At 36.4% G+C, this 24,533-nt stretch overlaps 1 protein-coding gene across 7 annotated transcripts in view; it reads right to left on the bottom strand.

Annotated features, from left to right (window-relative positions):
- Positions 1 to 24,533, bottom strand: part of Foxp2 (forkhead box P2) — a 502,382-nt gene that overhangs the window by 40,673 nt on the left and 437,176 nt on the right. For 3 of the 7 annotated variants that reach the window (XM_085683588.2, XM_085683587.2, XM_085683589.2), the window contains 6 exons: positions 20,280 to 20,417; positions 19,372 to 19,422; positions 19,012 to 19,200; positions 17,319 to 17,517; positions 5,127 to 5,340; positions 3,384 to 3,488 (listed from right to left, as the gene is read on the bottom strand). In XM_085683588.2, coding sequence (XP_085539714.2) covers positions 3,384 to 3,488; positions 5,127 to 5,340; positions 17,319 to 17,517; positions 19,012 to 19,200; positions 19,372 to 19,422; positions 20,280 to 20,417 — 896 coding nt within the window. The remainder of the gene's footprint in view (positions 1 to 3,383; positions 3,489 to 5,126; positions 5,341 to 17,318; positions 17,518 to 19,011; positions 19,201 to 19,371; positions 19,423 to 20,279; positions 20,418 to 24,533) is intronic. The other 4 variants (XM_087901631.1, XM_085683591.2, XM_085683593.2 and 1 more) reach the window with 4 other exon arrangements.

The raw sequence follows: 24,533 nt of genomic DNA, 5'->3' as shown, positions 1-24,533 counted from the left end.
AAAGGGGGCCTTCAGAAAGGCAGCACTGAGCAAACATCGTGGGAGCCACTTCTAATTTATGGGTCACTTTATAGCTATATTGATTTTTGTTTTCAAAATGGAATAAATGATGTGCTCTACTGACGTTCTTTCAGAAATGCACTGTGTGCTAGGTAGGTAGTGTGAACTACAGGAAAAAACTGTAAACAGACAGCCAAAGTCTCCCTAAAAACAATTAAGCAAACAATGCAAAAAGACAGAAAGTAGGGGGGACTCTTTTCAATTTATTTAACTTACAATTCTCGTCAACGAAGATTTATGTTATAGACACATGTATTAACTATAATTGTACAACTGTACACTGCAGATTAGGGATTCTATTTTAACCTCTAAATTTTCAAATTCATTTAAAGATATAACATTTTATAAGCTAAAAGGGGGAACGGGCTTAAATCCAATTGTCTCAGAGACTGTTTTAACAAAATGTTTCACTTGCACATCACTGGGGGTTGATTTATTTTGCATCAAGCTTTTTATGGTTAAGCACTGACAGGAGTTTAAATACAAAATGTTAGCTGTCACTGTTCATTTAGCTGATTACGTGAGATGCCTTAGTTTTGAAAGATGTGGGCACTGTCACCAAAAGAAACAACATTCTGACAAGTTCAAAGAATGCTTTCTTGAGGTCATAATTTTGTAGCCACGCTGCCTAGTGAAAGACAAAGAAACAGACAATACACACTAAGTAAGGACATAAATTTTAGAGTAGTTGGCTGCAAGAGAAAGAAAACAAATTTTCACTAAATAAATGAATCTGTTTCCACGGCCTTTTCTGCTGCTTTATTACAGTTTCAAGCCTTAAAGCATCAATCGCCAACCATCTTCATTCATTCATGCTCATTATTTCATTGATCTTTAGATTGCTGATAGGTATATAGAAATTTTAAAGAATAATAGCCATTGTCACTTTCTCAAAGGACAGTATTTCTGGTGCTGCATCTCCCTCTATGTTTTGTTTGCTGGCACCTGTGCTGGCAAGTTCAAGAACACTTGTCTGCTAACTGGAATGCTACACTCTAAAGCTTTTGGCTTAGGCTTTGAAAGTCAATACATCTATATTCAAGCTGACATTGGTGCAATGGGATGGTAATTAACTCTGCAGTCAAACTACACAAAAGTTTTGTCAGATGTGATTACACTTTGACATTTATAAGACAGTAATGAAGAAGTAGTATTAATGCTTTTAGTGATCTAGTGAGATCCTCAATTGCTGGTCAGAAAAAAAAAAAGAATGGTTAAGTTCTGTCAATTCTCACTTTCCATCAAAGTTTGTCATTTTCTCCTGAAAGATGTTAACTTAGATCTTATCTTGTTCTTTTGCTTCTCTTTTATTGTTGTAACAATATCTGCACTAATTTTTATTTTTTGTTAATAAAAAATTATAACCCACATGCTACTAGATATGTAGATATAATAAAATTTCTGGGAATAATAATATTGGTCTCTGAGATCACATATATATATATAATGCACATAATATAAATATACCTATCATATACATATGCATGTATATATGTATATTAAACATATCATTTACACACACACACATATATAAAGCTAGATGAACCTTTTTCCTGAATAAGTGAAGGTTTTATTAATATTTTATTTCTTTTCAAATTTCTTACATACCTTTAAGAAAAAGACCACATCAGTTTAGGAACTATATCAAATTAATATTCACTTCAGTGACATACACTGGCATTAGCTATGAATAACATTTATCACAAATCTTTAAATTAGATAATTAAAAGCATATCATATTAAAAATAGAATATAAATAAGACCTTAAAATCTCCTGTCATTAATTCTCTGTCATTTCTATAAAGTTATTGAGTAGAAAAACAGGTGATCTTTGTAATCAAAGTTGATATGAAACAAAATGTTTTCTTAATCGTAATTTCTCCAATTAAAAAATAAACAAACATAACCACGTGGATATGAAAAAGGACCACGGAGGTTAAAACAGGAGTCCACACACATTCATTTGTTGGTGACAGAAACTGAACACTAGAGATGTGTGAGGAGTACTCTTTGTATCTCTTAAAGGAAACTGTTCTGAAGGAGAGCTCTGCAATGCCCCTCAAAAAGTGAGCTAGATTTTCTTTAAAGCATATCTAGATCAGGAAAGTACATGTAAGCAGGGAGTACTATAAATTCAATAAACCTACCTAACAATTTTTAAATACCCTCTTTGCTGGGAAGAGTATAATACATTTCACACCCAGCAAAATGGCAGCTCACAGTTGGTCTGGAGTAACAGACATGTAAATTTTCATTTAAGTCCATTTCTAAAGAGCCGTTGTGATATGTAAAGCAAATTTTCTCTTAATTGGTCCGAAACTATGAAAGGTTAAAAAAAAATCTTCATGGAAGTCTTCCTGGATTCCTTTATAAAGGCATTATGATAGCAAGCGCTTGCCTCGTTGTTAGGGCGCCTTGGCTCTGTACTCCGCAGTCAGCCTACCATTTGTAAACACATCTTTTTGATGTTTCTGCCAACATCCTGGCAACAAAGCAGTGCAATTTCAAATGAGCTAATTAACTTAATTGTTGATGAAGCATGAAACAGTTCATTCACCCTGTTAGCTGCACCATGACAACATGAGAGGCTCAGCCTGCAAAGTTACGCATCTCCATAAACCTGTCTGCAGCTCTCTCTTCAGATCTCCCTGTACCAGCAGTGTGTGCAGACATCATTCATGAAAAGGGAATCTTCTCATCTGCAGAAGAACCCTTGAGGAAGCTTTAAAACTAAAATATTGTGGGCAGATACAAAGGATGCATAAGATTTGATTTTAGGCTGGAGGAATTATATAATCTATTTTATAAACACACCATAATAAATGGCAAGAGGTCACAACATGAGTGAAATTTGAAATGTAACTGTTTCTTCAAATGTTAGACATCCCTGATCTTCATTTGTGATTCGTGTTATTAAAACCTATTACTGAAAGGAGGCATACTGCCACCTTAAATAAACCTACAAATATGGCTATTCTATTTCACTGAGGGATATTTTATACCCATTCAAATATTACATGAAACTATTATTAGAGATTTCAATTTTCAGAGAATGTTCTTTTACAAACCTGTCTCATTGATTCAAAGCCTTCCAATAATTTGCAAAATACTTTCATAAAAAGATGAAAATGACCTTTTAACATTCTTAGTCTGATGTTTCCAATCCACTTGTTGAAACAAACTGAAAACTCAGTGTGTTCTAGGAGAGATCCATCTTTTCATTCTTCCTTTATTTTTACTTATCTTTTTTGTTTATTTTACATCAGTGTACCAAAACTCCCATGCATTCTGCTTCCCTGTCCCATGAAAAATTGAAAACCTACTTCAAAAACTGTCCAAAATCTTCACAAATGCTTTCACAGCCTGGCCACTTGCAAACTCCATGGCCATAGAGCGTGTGGGAGGCGCCAGTCTCCTCATGTGACGAGCTGTAGCAAGAGAACACAGCGTCAGATTCATCTCAGAAAGCCATAATCGTTGCAGGCTGCTAGCGCCTGTCAGGTTACGATCAGTGACAAACAGGTCAAAACAGGTCAATTCAGCTCAGAGCAGTCAGAAAAATTTAATCGTTCTATTGAATAGTTCAACTGCCAAGGCTAGATGATGTTCCAATTAGACGAGAAATAGAGCCAAAGATGACTGCTAATAAAGGCTGAAAACTAAGAGTACTGTATAATACCATATGCTAATCCTGCCATATGACCTTCCTGTAACATTTTACCTCTAAATAAAAAAAAGTATATAACCTTACGTTATGGAGTGGGAAAAATGCATTTTAATGAAAACCACATGAAAAATCATGGCAATGTTTTTGAAATGCTTCTTTCAAAAGCAATATGAACGTTGGAATCTTTTAAACTAATATTCATGTGTAAACCACACACACAAATATTTCTAGTAGCTACAGCTGAATTGAAAAATCCTGCTTTGGCACAGTATCTATTAACAATATCCTTACATAATTATGGCAGGCCTTTAATGAGTGGGTATTATATCAGATAGAGAGATCCTAGAAAACTAACCTATTTCTGAAGTATATAATCATCAAATTAATCTCAATTAAAACAACAGCATGAAAGCATCCAGAAGCAGAGCATTCTGCAATAAAAAGCAACATGAAAATCTACATGTGCTCAGAAGATTGTCAGGAACAACACCATACTTTGATCTTCTATTTTATCAGTAAGGCACATATGCCATTACATGACTGAACATTATCAATCCACTCCATGTTCATCTGGGAGCAGAGCAGTCTATGTGTTTAAACCATTTCAATATAAAATTCTGTACCTAATCTTCAAGTTTTAAAACCAACTTTTAATTTTTTAGATTATAGACTTTATGTAACTTATTTGACAGATTTGATTGGGAAGTGATGTGCTTAAGCCAGTGGACTAAGTCGGGGAAAAAAAAAATACCTGGATGCTCCTTTTGGACGGGCAGTTTTAACACAGCTATGATGAAACACTAAGTTGGGAAGTTAGGTCACACAATGCAATATAAGTGGCAAAAGTCAGCTAATTTTCCTGCATGCATTTTCACTCAAATTTATTTTAAAAATCATCAATATGTATTGCTTTGGTTTTATTTACTAATTCCATTATGCCACAACAATAAAAAGTCAACTCTGATCATTTATATTCTGGACTATATAATGTTTAGCTGTCTTCTAATTTCTAAGTACAGATTTGAAATGTGAATTAAGGAGAATATGCATGTATGCACAAACTTTTAATTATCTGGAATTTAAAAAGTTTTTGTTTAAAATGATAAACTGTTGTCATAGCTCTTGACTTAATTCATAGTATGTTATTCAAAATATAGTAATACAATCATTTCTTGCACACTCAGGGAAAACAATTTCTTTAAGTATGCTCCCCTACAATATCTAGTATACTGGTGACATTTAAAGTTTTTATAGCTTAAAATAATAAAGGTCAACAGTAATGATTTCTCCTTCACTGGCTCTAAATACATTTTTTTGTTTCTGTTAGTGTAAACTCTCGCTCTAGCTTTGGTGGAAATGAGATGCGGCTGTTAGGAATAGGGCAGTAGATAAGGTTTACCTGTCCCGCCTTGCATTCAGGACTGAAGACTGTCCATTCACTATGGAGTGATGAGTTATTGGTGGTGATGCTTTGGAAGTGGTGGAGGAGGTAGTCGAGGAGGAATTGTTTGTGGTGAGGTCTAGCCCTCCGTGTTTAATGCCATTGTCTTCCATAGTATGGATTCCAGTCACTTCTTTCCACAGCTGCTGAATCTCGGCAGGGCTCAGGCCAGCTGGAAAACGAAAGGAAGCCCCACTGATGGAACAGTAATGTTGACTGTGACGGCCACAGGTTTTATACAAGGATGACTGCCATCACCAACATTAATACATGATAAAAAAAAAAAGTCCTCTTGAGCCAAATATTTTTTATATTAAATTCAAGTTATTAAAATTAACAAATTAAAAACAGTGTTGAGAAATACATGGTTAGTTAAAAAAATCTATATATGTTCTACTCAAAAATTAGATATTCATACTTGATTTTTAGCTAGTATTATTAGTAAGGAGATGAATGAAATTTTGTAAATAATGTACCAAAATAAATAAAAAACCAAGAAAACAAAGAGATCAAAATTAAATGATAAACATTCAGTGTTGTGGGGGACATAGAGAAGGAGCAGGAGAGAGAGTGAGACAGAGAAAGAAAGACGGACAGAGAGACAGAGAAATTTAGCAATTATCTGGGCATAGTAATCTTTCTCACAAAGGCCAACTATGTAATTGAATTTCAATTTAGATCCTAAACAAACCAATATGATTACCTCCATGATTCATTTAAATAGGTAATATCTAAATCTCCCCTTCAGTTATTACTATTAATATAAACTCAACTTCTCACTTTAAAGCATTTCCGGGATCAGATTATTTATGTTTACCGCATACACAAGAGTGGAGATAGAAAGGGCTTTAGATTTTGGTTATTATCTGGAAGAGATATTGTGAATTATACTAAATGACTGTGGTTTATAAGAAATACTTTCATACATTGTCTGGGATAACAAAGCTTCCCCCATCTCTAACCCAAATATTATCTCCAACTGATAACCATCTACAATGAAAAATTAATTTTATTCAAGGTACTCACTCTCACAGCGGAAACAAACCACTCTTAAGGGCAAACCCCATGCCCAGCAGTAGATGGATTACTCAAAACAAACCCAATGGCATCTTTGGATATTCTTTGCCTCCTAATGTATCGGAACATTGTGTGTGTGTGTGTGTGTGTGTGTGTGTGTGTGTGTGTGTGTTTACAGATGCGCAAGTGCAACTATGCACTTTTCTTATACTTTTTCTTTGGTTTTTTATCTTATGTTTGCTTTTTTGTACCATTCTAATTCTGTTTTATATTATTTTACTTTGTTTTGTTTTATTATTAATCCTTAGAGGCTTGTTTGTTTTCTAATCAAGAACAGAAAGCTTTGGAATCTGGATGGGAATGGGGAAGATGGAGAAACTGGGGGGAGTTGGACGAAGGAAAACCATAATTATAATATAGCATATTAAAAAATAATTTCAATAAAAGATAAATAAAAACAAATCTAGGCAGACTGACTTAAATGAGTTTGTCATTAAAATACTTTATTAAGAAAATATCAAAGTAACTAGATAAAAGTCTAGTGAAGGAAGTGAAGCTACAATTTTAACTATTGTCATTTACTGAACACATAATATATTCTGAAGCATCACCAAATGGTTTATATTCCCACATTAAGCGAACCTCACTGGAGGTCAAGACTCACAGTTTATGAGCACAAGATTCACTTGCCAATGGCCCTTAGTTTCAAACACTGTGTTCTGCAATACTGTATGAGTCTATCTCTAGTACCAAACAGAGGGTCACTGAATAATGAGCATTCAACCAATGCATATCTACAGCAGAGACTGTAGTGAGAGCCATCTGTCAAAGAATGGGTGGAGAAGCGTTCCTAGGAGGAAGAAGGGAGATTAGAGCAAAATAATAGAGATGCAGGGAAGAAGAGTGAGCACTCTTCTCTTTAGCCATGTATATGAAGAAGTCACTGGTCTACAGACAGTGATAAACTGCCAGTAGCCAGAATTCTCCCTGACCGAGTTGCAACTTCTTGCCCAATTATACTTCACAGTGGTAAGACTAAATTGCTTTGTATATGACAAGTTCAGATATCATTAGTTTACCCAAAGCTATCATTTTGGTAGTTCTGGATCCTTAATGTTTCAAGATACAGTCTGAGATAATAGGAAAAATAGGATAATCTGTTTCCCAACAGTCATTTTTAAATAAATTATTTTTTGGCTTAAAAAAGTGTTTTCCTAATGGTATATGTCTTTTTGTTGTGTAGGAAACTTTTACATGAAAGTCATTAACTGTTGCTTTAATGATAACATTAACACAGAATCATGAACCTTTTTGACCATAACTTTTTATGACCTGTCTGACTGTGTTAGGCATTCTAAGGGCATAAACCCAGAAGGAAAGTCTTTCCTTGTCAGCATCTACATGTCTTCTGTACACCACACTGCTGCCTTTCTGTCCCATCTCCCGACTGTAGCATAGGCCGACACCATAACTTAATGATTTCCTTTCATTTTCACTGGACTTGAATTATATGAATTTGTTCTTCACATAGAAGCCATTAATGATCTATTTCAAGATAAATGAGGTTGTGTAAACTCTCAGGCAAAGACCCCAGGAGTCTGTTTGAATGGTTAGATACAAACAAAAATAATCAAAGAAAGAAAACAAACAAAAACCTAACCCTTACTGCAGCTGACAGTGCTGCTTTTCTTTCTCCTCTCGCCTGACCTCAGCTATCACCCGCTCCATATTTCTTTACATGGTAGCCATCTGCTGCTTTTCCAATGCTTCAAACATTCATTCATGTTCCTGCCTCGGCCCTGGCTATTCCCTGAGCACAGTTATTCTCACTGAGGATAGTCCCAAGGTTGTCTTCTTCTCTTCACTTAGCTTGAAAAGTAGCCCCTCAGAGAGCTGTTGTCCATTGTAGCAACCAGCATGCTCCTCCTCCTTGTCTTCCACCATTCCTTGAGTTCGGGACTACTTTTACTTAAAGAATATTAATTTAGTTTTGGAAATTAAGCAAGGACTGGTCTGTCTTTTCCTGCCTGTCTCGCACTCTATTTTCCTCTTCTCTCAGGCTATGTCATTACTATCGTACAAAAGTTTGTTTGACAAACAAGATGAGGATTTTCTTTTCTGTCATGTTCCAGTGACTTGAACAGTGCCTGGGATGTGGTCAGTAAAGACAGTTGTTTGTGTTTGCAATGGAGTAATACAGTTCTTGAAGACCTGTGCATTGTCACATTGAAGTTTGTTTGCCTTTAAAGGGTATCCTACGTTCAAGCATTGTTAACTGTATGGTCAATGACTAACGAGTTTCAGGCGGCACTAGTGAATTCTGATGCACATCAAGTCACTAAGAACACCTGGCATACTTACTAATGGCAATACTTTGAGAGACTACAGCAGTTAAAGATGCTATTAATATTTAGTTTATGAGATTTGTTAGTCATTTGGTTAATATTAGTATTCACTTGATTTTTGAATGATTTTCATGGTACTATTCATTTGTATAGACCTTATGATATCCTCATGCAAGGAAAAGGGGACAAATGCTAGAGACTTAGGACATCAAAAAGATTTGATGACTAACCTGCTTACCACTCAAGTAGAGTTTATTGGTGAAATCAGAGAAAAAAATGGTTTCCAATATTAGAGAGCAGAGGCACAGAATAATATAAGTAAGGAAACAGTGATTACTTAAGGCACTGGCATACTACCATAGTCTCACAATATTCAAAAAAAATCCATGCCCAGACCACAGGTCACAGCAGTGAACCACAGCTGTGGAGCCAGGGTTCAGATTTAAGCTTCACAGTGATTGCAGAGATTATATCAGTCTGAGATGAACTACAGAAGAAAAACTATTACCATGCTTTTGAGAAAAAATTGTCGCAGCTAATAATTGCTTCAACGCTTCTTGATGGGCACAAAGCAATGTATGATTATTAAGACACTAGCAAGTCAGATTTACAGTATAGTGTTTTATGAGTTCGGAAGTCTTAAGGTTATTTTTCCCAACTGAAACACAAAATTCTTAGACTATGCTCTGCTGATTCACAGTCCTCCAGCCCTGTTTCCTGGGGGTTCTACAGATATGTAATGTAAGATTCATGATCCAAGTGATACAATTCTGCAATGTCAAGAAAAAAAGAAACCTGAATTCTTTTTTTAAAACCTCAATGTTTTCCAAAATTATTTGAGAAAAATGATTAACTCATTCTGCAATTATATTAATTTTTAATATTAGGTAAATGTTTAATCCCTTTAACTGATATGTAGCGCATGTCTCCAAACACAGGTGTTCTATTTGGCATTGCCAGGTGAGCATGCCAGATCTTTCAAACCTTGACTGTTCTTAACTGAGTTTCCTGTTGCGGAACCCTTCTTCTGCTCAAACATGTCTCCTTCAGTTTGACTTATCAGGATTTTTTGTTGTTGTTGTTGTTTGTTTGTTTGTTTTTGTTTTTTGAGACAAGGTTCCTTTGTATAACAGCCCTAGCTGTTTTGGAACTAGCTCTTGTAGACCAGGCTAGCCTCAAATGCACAAAGATGAGCCTATCTCTGCTTCCTTCTTGCTGGGATTAATGGTGCCCCAACTGCCACACCTGGTTTTAATTATCAGTATTAACCAAAATACCATACTGTTCTATGCACTCACTGCTCTAAAAACATCTACAGAAAATTAATGCACAGTACCTCAATCCATATTGACTAGCTTTTTAAGATGTGTTGAGGTACTGGGTTCCCACTGGTGGACACTAAGGCATAGTTTAGTTAAGTGACTGCCGACGTGGTACTAGGCACCTGGAACATTCTCACTCATTTCCTTAATGACTACTCAGCACTTCTTCCCTGACACTTTGCCTAAATGTTCATCTTTCTGTTTTCTTTAGTTGGAAGAGATTTTTTTTTAAAATTTAGTTAGAACATTAGTGTCCTGGAGAATATATTCTTGAAAGCAGGAGATTAGAATATTAAAGAATAATAATCAAAGTTTTTCTTAAATGAAGATTATTCAGCTTCCTCGAACCTATGTCAAAGGCACAAATTAGTTTCAAAAATCTTTATTACTGGGGAATTTTAAAAGTCCATGAACGTTGGGAAATGTTCTTCTACCTTTAAATGATGGTTTAAACGATGGCTTAAACTTGGTTCCTAATCACTGTCAGTCATACAAACAAACCAGGAAATGTCTTATCAAGTTCAAGTCAACACAAGATGATTCATTAAGTGAGAAGCTTATCATATAGCAGGAAAAGCAATTCAGTGTTAATCCTTTGCTCCTTCATTCTGAGTTTATGGAGCAAATGCAGGGCGCCAAGAACTGTGCTAGGAGTTAAGTGCAATCTGATAACCTTGACGTGAGCATACACCTGTCAGTGGCTGTCCTTATAAATATTATATTTTATACTATTTTACATTAAAAGAAGTGTGTGTTTAATATCTTTTCTTCTATCTTTAGGAATTAATTTTTAAATGTGAGCTAATGTTTTAAGGGCTGAGGAAATGGCTAAGTTGATCAGTGCAAGCACAATATGAGCGGGACTCACTTTGTTTTTGTCCCATGTTCACATGTAAAAAGTCAAGTTATAGTCTGGAGTGAAGGCTCAGTGGATAAGGTATGATTGCTTGTTAATCAGGCATGAGGACTTGAGTTCAAATCACCAGACTCAGCATCAAAAGCCCAGTGTGATTACACACGTCTGTAACATCAGCACTGTAGGAGGTAGAGACAGTAGGATGACTAGAGCTTACTTGTCATTAACATGCCTCCATGTTCAGCTAAAAATCTTTCCTTTAGAGAATATTCTAGAGAACGATAGTGCAGGGTACTTGGTATCCACCTCTGGCTTCCAAGTATGAATATGATTGCAAACACACACAAGTATGCACATACAAACACACACACACACACACACATACAGAGACACACATGCAGAGCTGGGCATGGGATTACATTGCTTATTTGTAACCCCGGAAATGAGGAGTCAGAATAGGAGAACTAGGTGGATCCCTGAAACTCACTAGCCAGCCACCCTAGCAGAATCAATGAGCTCTTTGTTCATGGAGATTCTGTCTCAAAAAAATAAGTAAAATTTATATATATGGAAAAAGACACTAAAATAATAATAAAGACACTAGAAATAGCCCTTTGATCTTCGTGTGCATGTATACACATGTGCATAGACACACACAAGTATTCTTTCACACCTGCACACATTCACATGCAGATACATATAGCATGAATATGTTCATACATAGCAATACACAAAGGCATTAGGATACAGTGTAAGTCTACTATGAGTATTAAATTAATTAAATTTTATTTAATGGTACTCTGCAACTATCTAGGGTTACTTACGTAAGTAATAAATGTTTGCTAGAAATACTTGGATCATTCATAGTGTATTAAAGTCGATATTCAGCATTTGAATTGAGATCTTTCTGTGTACTTTCCACTTTTCAGTCTTAATGCTTACAATCTGCAAAGGTGTCACACATGCACATCATAAAACTATGCTACATAGAGACGTCTACACCAACAGAGTCAATGCTCCACCAGTCCTGACCGCTTATTCGCAATTTCCTCCCCCCGAAGACAGAAAAATGTCTGAAGTATCTCTCAGAGATCTATGGGTTTGCTGAGATTCAACCAATCAAAATAGTGTCACGTGTATTAAAGCCACTCATCTTTCATATGCTTGTATGATTACTGGTGCCTCAACTGTCCACTTTGCCAAAATGTCAAATCCAAATTATGAAATATAGGTAGTAAAGATTAAGCTCCAAGATAAATATCTCTACTAATGCATACAGGCTCTCTCCCCCCCCCCAGAGAAAGAGAGCTATCATTTATAATTTTCCTATTCATTTTAAAGATATGGGGTAGTTTTAAAGTTCAAAATTGTTTCTGAGTTTTCCAGTAGGAATTTTTAATTCCAAGATTAAAAATTTGTCAAGCAGAACATTTCTATGGCTTATAAATTAGATGAAACAAAATGCACTTTAGATTGGGTTCTCACTTGATCTTGTTTATCATGTGTGAAGTTGAATCTTAAAATCAAAATATACTAACCAAATACATAAATTTAAACTAATGTAACACATGCTAGTTTCTCAGTCAATTCCACAACAATTCAAAATATGATATAATTTAATGTCAATCCTTTTTATGTTTCTTAATTAAATATACCCAGTCATCCTCTATGCATTTAATTATTTACAAGATATTTTCTGTGAACAAAAAAATTGCAAGCAACCATTTTCTTTATTCTCTCTTTTTTCTCCTTGTTTTCTTGAGACTGGTTCTATTTAGTGCCGGTCTAGAATTCACTATGTACTAGGCTGACTTTGAATTTGTGTGGATATCACAGATATACACCTGCCTTTGCTTTATGAGCGCTTGTATTAAAGGTATGGGCCTTCATGCCAAAGTTTATTCTGGAACAAATAGAAGTATATTTAAATTTTAAGTAATTGAAAAACATTTTGACATATTAATTTCCAAATAAAAACCATTTTGTACTTGGATAATAATTCTTCATGTGTGTATTGCTTACATATTTTCTACTGCTGTTATATTTAAACCTCACTCACATTTGACCACGACCTGAAAAGCACATAAACACAGTTAAGCGAAAGATCTAGAATTCTAGGTGTGACGTAGGCAGGTCAAATTGCTACTTTGGCTGAATACTGAGTCAACTACTATCTTGAGCACATTCCTATCTCATCAAAAAGCCATTATTATATTTTATTTTAAAAGATTTCATTTTTTTTTTTACTCTAAGCATACTTACCCTAAGCATAGCTGGTTCTACCAGACATTATTCAAGATAGTGCAGTCTAAATTCCATTATGTTACGTTTGTTTGTTCAGATTGTTCATTGAAATCTTACATCTAAAATAACTTACACACTTACAGAACAAGTGACGTGGAGTGAAATAAAACATTTGCCACACTTTTCTGTCCATATACAGGAGTAGTACCTTCCAAGACTTTCACAGAATGTTTGAAACTGTGGGTAGCACCAAGACCTCTAATTTGATGCCTTCCACAGCTGAACTATGCACTTCTCATTCAGTGCTCGAAGTTTTGCTGCATGAGCTGTGATAGAGAGATTACTTATCAGGGTTTCATAGATAGAACATGCATTTTCATAGTAAATCTCAGCAACTTGAAAACCTATATGATTTTTACAGCTCACTCGTACAAACTTCAGCTTTTTTCCTTACAGGAGACTACTCGGCATTTCTGTCAGGGTACTTGAATCACCAACATCCCTTCTCTTGAATGTTAGGTCCATTAATAATTAAAATAAAGGGTATAGAAAACGCAAGTACTAAGATTTCTAAACAAGTCTGATACTGAGAAGGATGAAGTGAATGGGGAGGGTAGAATAGGTGTGGATGGTCTGTAGATACTCTTGGCAAAAGTTTGGTTCACATCCCAGTAGGGTGAAATAAAAAGTTGTGAAATATTATCATATCTTCAGATGCTAAACAATTCAAAATTTACTATTTCTTTCTGGGGTTCCCTATTTATTATTTCTTCTGGAATACAGTTAAACTCAAGTTACTAAAAGTAAGGAAAGGGAAATTTTGAATAAAGTCAAAGTCACCCTGTGAAAATATTGTGGTCTGAAAGTAAATTTTATCTAAAAACATATAGAAATGGAAAGTTCTTGCCCACTTTCTTCTTGCTAACAAGTAGGCGATGGCATCAGTTCATTACACAACACTGCTCAATGCAGCTATTCATTTAGAGGCATATTGCTCACATGCTAGAGTTTGATAATCAATATATCTGAGATTGATTCACAAGTTCATTATTTTTATTTGATTTCAGTTACCTGCTGTCACTCCTTCTACAGACAAACCATGTACATATTTAGAGATGTTAATTTAGCACCTATTTTACATTAAAATTCAGTATTATCATACTATTTGTGGCTTAATGTTTAAAATTTCAAAGAGTTCATGTTAAAATTATGTGATATATTATATAACTTTGGCAAGAAAGTTCTACAAATCTATTCTGTCAAAATTATAAAGTGCTATTTCTGATATTTATACACATTTTTCTATAGTTCAGAAGTTATAATTTAAAGTAGCCAGAGGAATTTGTGTTAAATCATGGGGATAAATAAATTATGTCATATTTTTGAAGACATAATGAGAACATCATCCATCATTGTACAGTAATCCCATTTGGATTTCATGTGATTACTATTCATGGGCAATCAATCAAAAAACCAAAAGCTTAATGCAAGATGAACTGAAAAACTGATAATGAAAGTATTAAAATTATTTTACCTGAAATAAAGAGTAGTTGAGACTGATGACTTGGGGCTTATACTATCCAAAAAATGCTTCTCTACTTTTGTCTCAGTCTGATTCTAGGTTTCCAGCATAGGAGCACCTCAGATATCATATGATATCAGAGTTGCCCCTTAGAACGGATGTCCTGTAGATACCAAAGTCTGAAATGCTGGATATATATATTATAGAGAGAAACAGATGAGTGTATATATATGTATATATGTGTATATATCTATATATCTATATCTACTATATATATATAATCATTGAGAGTAACAGTTAATGTTCTGTTAATATTACACAAACGGTTATTAGTCTATATTTTTAGTGGCAAATGCTTTGAAATAAGTCTGTACATGCTCAGCAAAACCAATTTTATCCCAAAATATTTTATTATAGTTGGTTGACTCCATGGATATGAACTCCTAGGTCATGATACCCACGGTTTTGGAAGGTAGAGCATTCATTTCCCATCACTGGTTGATTTGAGACAAATTCGGCCTGTGTTTAAATGGTGGGTCTCAAAAAGAATAGTTTTCACGTTCAATAATTAGTGAAAACTATTATGAGGGATGCAATTTCTGTTGATGATGTGGTATCAGCAAGAACATTGACCACAGAAGCCACTGAGGTTTTAGCCTGCAATTGTTCAGTTCCATTCCTTCTCTTTTATCAGTGGGGAACTGGTGTGGGAAGTCCTTCTGTCTATGTGTTGCTTTTATTGGTTAATGAATAAAGAAAGTGCTTTGGGGCCTATAGCAGGGCAGAACAGAGCTAGGCAGGGAAAATTAAAAGCAGTGATTTAATTAATATAGTTTTTTTTGTATGCTTATTTCAAGCCAGGAACAAACAAGCAGCCTTCTACAACAGGAAATGTTTTTGTGGCTTCATGTTTCTTACTTAACTATAGATTTTCTACGTAGATATTGGTGTTTGTGCTTGTAATTCCGGCATTAGCAAGGCTGAGGCAGAAGGATTGCTCATGAGTTCAAGGCTAAGCTGTGCTACCCAGTGAATTTTAGGTCACTAAGGACTACAGATGAAAACCCTGTCCAACAACAAAAAAAGTTAATAAATAAGTCAAATTTCTGCACAAGCTAGGCTTTGCTTTCCCCAAATTTCTTCATTATGTGCATTTTAGTTTTCATATGTCCTGTGAACAATAAAAGTAGGAAAAAAGTAAAAAATAATTCTATACAAAACCAGCTCAGAAATAAGAGCAATTTTCACTTGAAAATTACTATAATGATTATACAATAATAGTGTCCCTTGCTTGATGCGAATTTGACTAGAGTTGGAAAAATTCAGCTGAAAAAACTATTTTAAATAAGAGTTAAACTTTCTCAAAAAATTAGAGAGACTATACTACAATAAAATTATGATAACTCATGATATACTTTTGAAGAGATTCTAAATGAAGATTTGTTTAACTTTTATGAAATTAAAAAGAAACCAAAAAGATAAACTTATTGCTTCTATTTGGGTATATTTCTATCAACAAATAGTTTTTATCAAGAAAATCCATGCTTGTATTCAATTAACATATAAGTATCTTTTCTAAATCTTATTTCCATTTGTTCTACGATTTTATTATTTTTCTAAAGAACCATAATTCATTCATTTCTATGATAATACTGAATTTATTCTACTTCTTTCTAGAATAAGTCTGAAAACTGGGTCTATGCCTAGGCTTTCTTTCAATAAATAAACTTTGATTTTCTGGATTTCCCAGGGATCCTCGAGACAAGTGAATTCGATCTCAAGTTAAATGAAAGAGGAAAATCTGGGGAAAGCCACAACAAAGTAATAGTAATTTGATGAAAAAATAAAATATATATGGTAATACTATTAATTTCATTGGTCATTAAATAGCGGTCACGCACAATGTAAATACAGGATTTCACTTGTCTAACTTAGTATCAAATTGTTCTTGCTTTTCTTGGGTATGTTCTACAGAGACCGTAAGACGTGTGTAAATACCGCTATAAAATAAACTCCGTGACAGATACAGTGAAGTTGTATTGAGGTTCACTTGGGTAAACAAGCTTTGTCACAACAAAATCCAAATCCAAATTAAAATATCCATTCACAAAGATTAACAGCACGTTACTTTCACCTTAATTGGGAAGTTTAGCCATTGTTTACCTTTCTTTCTTAAATTTCTTTCTCCAAGGTTGAGAATAGCATACATATGTAAATACATTAGGAAATACTCAGATGTAGCTTAGACAGAAGATCAAATTAGAATACAGTCAATAGCGTTTCAAACTCTAATTTGCATTGTCCGTAGAGGGAATCTGGAGAAATGCTATCACTGCCGTCTTAGGACATAGGCTGGGCTTCCCACACCAGAGTTTGCACTTGCTCTAGAGATGCCCAGAGCTGCTCTGTTCTTTGTGGTTTCAGTGCCAAGGTTAGGAACCTGTGTTTTCATCAGCTGCCCATCAAAGCTCATTATCAGGCCATGGTAAATGGAGTACTGCCACCCTTCCTGCGTCATCCATTTCCCTGCAGACCACCCTGCATATTCAGTGGTGCTTCAACTGTAGTGGCTTGCATTATTCTTGCCCATAAAATGAATTAACTTACACTGAATATTTAACAAAATACTTGAGACAGTTTCACTATGTCCTTGAAAGCAGTGTGTGGTAGAATTTCTGAGACTATAGCAACTGTGTCATGTGACCACCGAAGCAGTCAGGCTTCAGTTCTCAACTTGAAGGACCTAAGCCAAAGTAACTCAAGGTATAGGGTATATCTAGAGGAGCATGGAATGGGAGAAAGCAGGAGAGCAGGAATGAAGGATCTGCAGCATGTCCTCTATACCTTGAGGCAGCGACTGGACAGGGAGGGCCGCTTGGCCTGGTGGGATGGAGATGAGGCCCTGTCGCTGAAGGCTGAGCAGATGCTGCTGCTGCTGCAGTTGCTGCATTTGGAGAAGCTGCTGCTGGAAGACAAGCTGCTGGGCGGCCAACTGCTGCTGTTGCTGCTGCTGCTGCTGCTGCTGCTGCTGCTGCTGCTGTTGCTGTGGGTGTCAGAAAACCCGACCCAGTCAACAGCAGAGAATAAAGTGCGCGTAAACCACTCACACACAGAAAGGCATGCTCCTTTCCTCGCCCAGACGTCTTCTTGAGCATCCCAGGGTCAAAGTCCAGAAGCCAAATGCGAGCAGCTTCTAGGTATTCAGCTGCCTGCTTCTTGGAAGTTAAACAACTTCCCTGAACTCGGTTCGGGGAACCAAGGAGCTTGCACTAATGGTACTGAGCAAAGTTTAGAGACCAACTCTAGCAAACCACCTCCTCGGAGATGATTGGAACTTTATTTAGACAAATTGACTAACACTTGAGGGAAGTGAATAACTCCTACAATAGGAATGTGGGGGTCCACGGACGTGGTCTCTGGTGATCTATTAGTAAACTTGGATGGAGCTACAGGACAGGCATGTTAGCTCTCTCTCTTTCTCTGCTTCTCCCTTTCTTTTGAATACATTAAAGGCAGAATTATGTGCAAGGCCAAAAAAAAAAAAAAAGTGCCCTTATTATAAAGAAAAGTCTAACTTCCAGTTTTGTGAGGCATTACAAGACAAACCAGAGTTCTTTGGACTCGGGAGGGTAGGCGATGGCAGTCACACTTCAGAGGAAGACACGCTGCGTGGAAGACCTTTCCTTTTTAGTTTGGGGAAAACAGAAACTTGTGATGCGCTCACTGGAAAACAGACTGCATAATGGAGCAAGTCATGTGGATTGCCCAAAGCCTCTGAGAAATAAGGGAGCAATTTCTACTCTGGAGTTGATGGCTGTCTGAAATTCTATTCACAAATCCAAACAGAAACAAACCCTCAGGAGGTCAAAACTGTTTCCTGTACGTTTGCATAAGGGGCAGCTCGGAGACAACAGCCCTGATACCTGCTGATCAACTGAACGACTTCAACATGTTTTGTTTGGATTATGTTTATATATGATGCAGTTTGCTGACAAGCGCAGGCTAGGCCTGAGAAGCCAGCTTGTCAGTTTGATTTATGAGCATATCAAACGGTAACTTTCTACTCGCCACTCCAAACCTACCCTAGCAGTTCATTAATCAGGGGCCTGTGACTTTGAAATCTGTGCTCAACCAGGTTTTCTCTCCGTCTCCCTGCCCCCAACAATGGGCTAAATTTGCATGCATGTTCTCTGAGCTGTACAACTGAGAAAAATAAGGTTCCCTCACCAACTTGGATTCTCAGTGAATACAAGATAATCAGTACTTTGTCCACCACACAGCTGGCTCTTTGTACAGTGTGATTCATTAGTGACATTGGACGACAGTCAGCAATGGATTGTGACTCTCAAGTCCCGTGCTACAAAAAAGGAGAGCACGAGAGTCTCACTGTCACTGTTATTAAGCTCAGTAAAAATACAGAAGACTGCATCGTTGACAGCAAGAGCCTTGTTATAGGGAGATCTGAGACGATCCTCACCTCTCAAAGTACCTTCTCAAGCCCATGCTATTAGGTATCAATGCGATAACTAGATCCTACCTCTTTCGCTTGCTTGCCAGGATGCTGCGGCTGCTGCTGCTGCTGCTGCTGTTGCTGCTGCTGCTGTTGTTGCTGCTGTTGCTGTTGTTGCTGCTGCTGCTGCTGTTGCTGCTGCTGCTGTTGCTGCTGCTGCAAAAGCTGAAGATGTAACTGCTCCTGCTGTTTCTTGTAAAACTCTTGTAGTTGTTGCTGAATAAACCATTTTGACTTTAATAAATAAAGGCAAAAGTTTCATGTATCATCAATGTCCTAAACCCTACTAGCCTGACACATGGTAGAGTGGTCATTAAGATACACCTCACCACCCACCCCTCCCAAAAAGAAAAAATGCATCGGATTTAAAGAGACAGCGCTACATACTTTTTTTCCCAAGGCAGCTCTGAAAATTTCCAATCCAGAATCCAAACAATCCTAAACAAAAGGGTATAGAAAATCTGTATTCTAAAGGCCAGAACCAAAGTGAATACTCTAAATGACTACATCTGAAGTGCTCTACCCCTTAGAAGGATCAAGCATCACCGTCACCAAAGAAGGATGAAAACAGCTTCATCTATCAGAGGTTTTAACACAATGTCATGCTAGAAATCTATGTAGCCTGTAGGCCCAGTCAGAGGCAATAGTAAAGCTACTTATTAACTAACAACTCTGGTAAAAACACTTTATTTTCACCACAGAAAGCAAGTATCACCTTCTGAATCTATTTATAGATACTCAAGTCTTCAATAAGCTTCACTGTAGGCTCATTGTTTGTATTATCACAAAAACGAACTTGCTCTTATCTGCCCAGTTTTATTCTAATAAGCAGATTCCTCATTTTCACGTGATGACTAAACTCGGAAAGGAAAGCTTGGACGCAGCTTTTAGCATGCGCTGCGTGCAAAGTGGCCATTTCCTATTTATTGGAACTTAAGGGAAGGTTGCTAGTGTGCTGGGGCTTTAGATAACAACAATTCTGTGTATGCTGGTACACTCCTTAGCAAATCCAAAAGGAAATGTGCCTAAGAACCTGAATAATCAAATACAGATTCTTCTGTTTTCAACTTGCTCTTCTTTCTGCTCCTGTTCTAGATTTAGGTACAGGTGAAGAGAATGAGTAACTTAAGTCCTCTTATGCAGCTTTGCAGGCACAGCGTGACATTTCTGTTCTGACATGCTGCTAAGTTGCTTCTGTATGTGGAGACCGCAATATGTAATAAGCCCAGCACACTGCCAGCAGCGTGTTTCCCCTTCAGCAGGACTAGAACACCAGAGCAGGTAACATACATTACCTGCTGTAGCATCACTGCCTGCTGCTGCTGGAGGAGGGCTTGGAGCTGCTGAGGAGACAGGACCTGCTGCTGAAGAATCTGTTGCATCTGCTGAGGGGTGATCACCTGGGGCGTCATCATGGCCACTGACACGGGGACCTTGCATGGAGAGAGAGCGAAAGGGCTGTCACAATCCAGTGCCTGCTGGTCTTTGCACAACGGTATGACATTGTTTGTAAGTTATTGAGCACCAAGGGCCCCAAATGGTATGCATTTTCTGTTGTGTAACTTTGTGTTACTTTGAAAATAGTTTTGCAGAAGCAGCAGATTTCACCAGGCTCCCACTTGAAGTTCCATGTTTCAAATGTACGTGCACAAAGGAGTGGGAACTCTGGACAATAGAGGAGAAAATAAATAATTTCGTGGCAGTGGTCTCAGAAGTTCATCATTAAGTCTCTTTTCAATGTCTCATTGCTGTAACTGAAAACCTTTTGAAATATTTTAAGCATATCATTAAAATAAAAAAGCTAAATAATAAAAATTATGCATAAGAATACCTGATATTTATAGCTGTACAAAACATATATAGAGAACATACTTATATAACTTAATCATAATAAAAATTATATGCAAATTTATAATTCTTATAAATACATATACTGAATGAAATGGCTGAGTAGGTAAAGTTGCTGGTTTCCAAGCCCAATTATTGGAGTTTGTTCCAAAACCTGGAATAAAAGAATTAACACCTATAAGTTGTCCTCTGACCTCCAAGTGAATGCATCACACACACACACACACGCACACGCACACACACACACACACACAGAGGCACACATACATAACAGCATAAATAAATGTAAATTAAAAAGATAAAATTTAACAATAAATATAAATAAATTACTGTAGTAACTGATATAATTTTTTTCTTGATAAGAGTTAATATAGATGGCTGGGCAGTGGTGGCGCACGCCTTTAATCCCAGCATTTGGGAGGCAGAGGCAGGCGGATCTCTGTGAGTTCGAGGCCAGCCTGGTCTACAAGAGCTAGTTTCAGGACAGGCACCAAAAACTACAGAGAAACCCTGTCTCAAAAATAAAAAAAAAAGAATTAATATAGATGAGAATATCTGAGGAGACTCGTTCAGTAAAAGGCAGAATAATAAGGCTAATAACAGTCTAGTGTTAAACATTTTCTTATGGTAAGCAATTAAAGTTATACTAGAAAGTCCAGAAATCTAAAGATTACTCTAAGAATTTCCATTGGATTTATAACAAAGCGAAAACATTTTGTTTAAAGTTCCTTCTCACTTCTATTTTTTCTAAAAGTTCCTGAGGATGGAAGAGAAAAAGTGGGATATGGGAGGCAGAGGAAGATACCTGGAGAAAAGAAGGAAGGGAGAAAAACAGCAGATAAGCAAAAGCATTGGGGAGAACATTCTAGAGAAAGAAAAGATTTCTGGAGAAACGGGAGCGGGATCGCAGAGAAACACAGGAAAGGCTTGGTCCTCCGAGGCGCATGCTCAGAGCAGTGCGAGTCTCTGCACCAATCAGCATCCCGTCAAACGACACGTCACCTGGCCGCCTGCAACCTTGGGAAAACATTCACATTGCTTTCCAGCAAAACAAACAAAAGCAATGTACTTTTACTGTAAAGAAAAGCTACTATTTACATAAAGATTTCTTTGGAACATGTTTATGGGACAAACTATCTTCGAAAACAGAAAAAGGCACAGTTCACAATTTATTTTAACGGTAATTTTTATGTGGTTCAAAATTTCCTGACACTTGCCAATAAAAAAAAATTGAGAAATTATTAGTAAAAAAGAGGCTGTATGTGGAAATAAAGGAAAAGAAAAGAGTTCCAGGGTTAATTTTTCTACTTCAAACAATACAACTAAGTAAGCAAACAAACAAAAAATAGTTACATTTTTAACACTAAAAAATAGCTATGTCTCCTACTTTTCCACAATGATAAAGAAATACAGCGAATTTGGTTTAATTTTCTAACATGTGAGAAAAACTAGGGGCCAAAAGCAACTCAGCGATTTTCAAAAATATTTCTAAATTTAAATATGGATATACATATGGATCATTATATATCAATTCATCATAGTTAGTATCAGCCTGAATATGTGATGTAAAGTCAGCCAACTGGAGGTTGAGAAAGGAAAATCGGGGGCTTTAGGCCTCGGTCAGGGCCCGTCTTTATAAATAAGAGTAACTGATCACATTATGTATTTCTGAATATTTGGTTATTTAAAAAGTTAAAGAGCTGTGACTTTAATCACTTGTTCTTTGATAAACAAATAGAATGAATAAAATAAGTGTGTGTATATATATATATATATATATATATATATATATATATATATATATGAAAAATTCAAGCTACAGAACTGTGTCCTTTTCAATAATCATTCACTTCTTGTCTCTCCCAGACGTGAGGAGGAAATTAGCAACTCGGGGACAGAGGAAGACATGGTAGAGCTTCATTTCAAGAGTGCCAGTGCTGATAGATTAGATGGAAGACTGCAGAAAGACAGAAGATAAAGCAGGAAGGAGGGAAGAGGAAGGGGGCATGTTCGTATGAAACACACAGGTCTACTCATAGCTACCTTTGTGAGAATGTGCACATTCCGGGAAGGTGACCAGTTCTTGAGAATCTTCCTGTCTTTCTTTCCTGACAGTCTCTGGTTACTATTCAGTAGTCATTTGGCTATCTCTTTTCACTTAAGTGTCTATATTTTCAAGTAAACGTGCTCTGTGCATAACTCTCACAAGTGAACTTTCTAGGGCAAACCTATAAATGGGCCTGCCAGAGTGTTCCAAAGCTCACAGTGAGGTTCCAGCCGCTACATAAGATAGGATGTTGCAGTTCCATGCTATTGTGACTGACTTAGTATTTGGGCAAAGTAAACTGTCTGCTGTCACTATAATTCTGAAGCTTATCAATCAGTTCTCTCACTATACGGAATAATTTAATTTTATTTTTAAGCCTTTAAGGATTTGTGAGTACCTTACAGAGGGCTATGGCACAAAGTGTCTGCCACATCATGGCCATGCTGAAGTTACACAAGCACAGCTCACATGTATGTGGCACATTCACATTGTAATCAGACTCTGGCCTTCTGTGAAAAACTACCGTCTGAAATAGATAAAAAAGATTTTGGAAAGATAAACCAACTAACACACAACTAATTGAACTCTCTTTGTCCCCAGATATATACCAAAATCCATCATAAAGGTCATAATAGAGATAGGAAAACATATCTGAAGGATTTCTAATATTTATGAAAGCTGATACTATCATCTAAGTCCATATATAAACAGACACACTCAATGAAACCAACCAAACATCCAACAAACTAAGCAACCAAAGAACTGTGACTATCAATTTTATTTTGTATTTAGACTTCTCAGTATCCTTATGTAAATTTATATAATTTTCAAAATTCGAAATGTCTCCATTTCTATGATTAATTTTACATGACTCACTTTCTGTATTATCCTTTTTACAGTTCGCTTACTATAGGACTGTGTGTTTTCGCCACCAGGAATTACCTAGGAATTCCTTGACACGAAATAAGAGCAATTCCTTGAGTGCATATAAAAATCTTGCTACTACACTAGTCATTAATATTCAGAAAAAATAGTATCAGATTTAAAAGTTCTGGATTAACACATAGCTTTGGATAACGCCAGAGGAATGCATGTAGCTTTTCAGCTTAGTGTTAAAGAACCCACATTCTACTAGTGATAAAACTTGACGCATGCAAACCTTCCAATGACTGACTAGTATTTAGATGTGTGGCAGAGGTGAGGAGGAAATTCTTGGACGCTTTTTGACAGAGAGGCAAAACAAAGACCAATGGGCATACCTCAGTGAGTAATCCAGTAAATACTGATGTTGCTAGTCAAGTTTTTTGTGAGTTAAGGAAAGTAAACAGCCCACATATCTGGGGACATTTCCCTTTTTCTCTTACCATGTGCTTACTCTATTGGCAGGTCTAAAGCTTACTGAGATGTACCAAACATGGAATCCCATTTATCTTTATTTTGTCATCAGATAAATTAAGCAAAATCTTAATGCTTTGATCTGCATACCAGTAACAGCTAGATAACTGAAAACCAAGATATGGTGATGAACACTGATGAGAACAGAAAAATTCTGAGATTGTCTTGAGATGAGTCAAATGGTAAAAGGAAGGTATAGGCATTATTCTCCAACAGGTATGCGATAACTTTAGGTTACTTAAAAGCACATATATGATAA

This window comes from Myodes glareolus, chromosome 25 (genome assembly GCF_982192425.1).
Source record: "Myodes glareolus chromosome 25, mMyoGla1.1, whole genome shotgun sequence".
Lineage (NCBI taxonomy): Eukaryota > Metazoa > Chordata > Mammalia > Rodentia > Cricetidae > Myodes > Myodes glareolus.
Note: the sequence above shows the minus strand (reverse complement) of the source record. Positions and strands in the feature narration are given on the sequence as shown.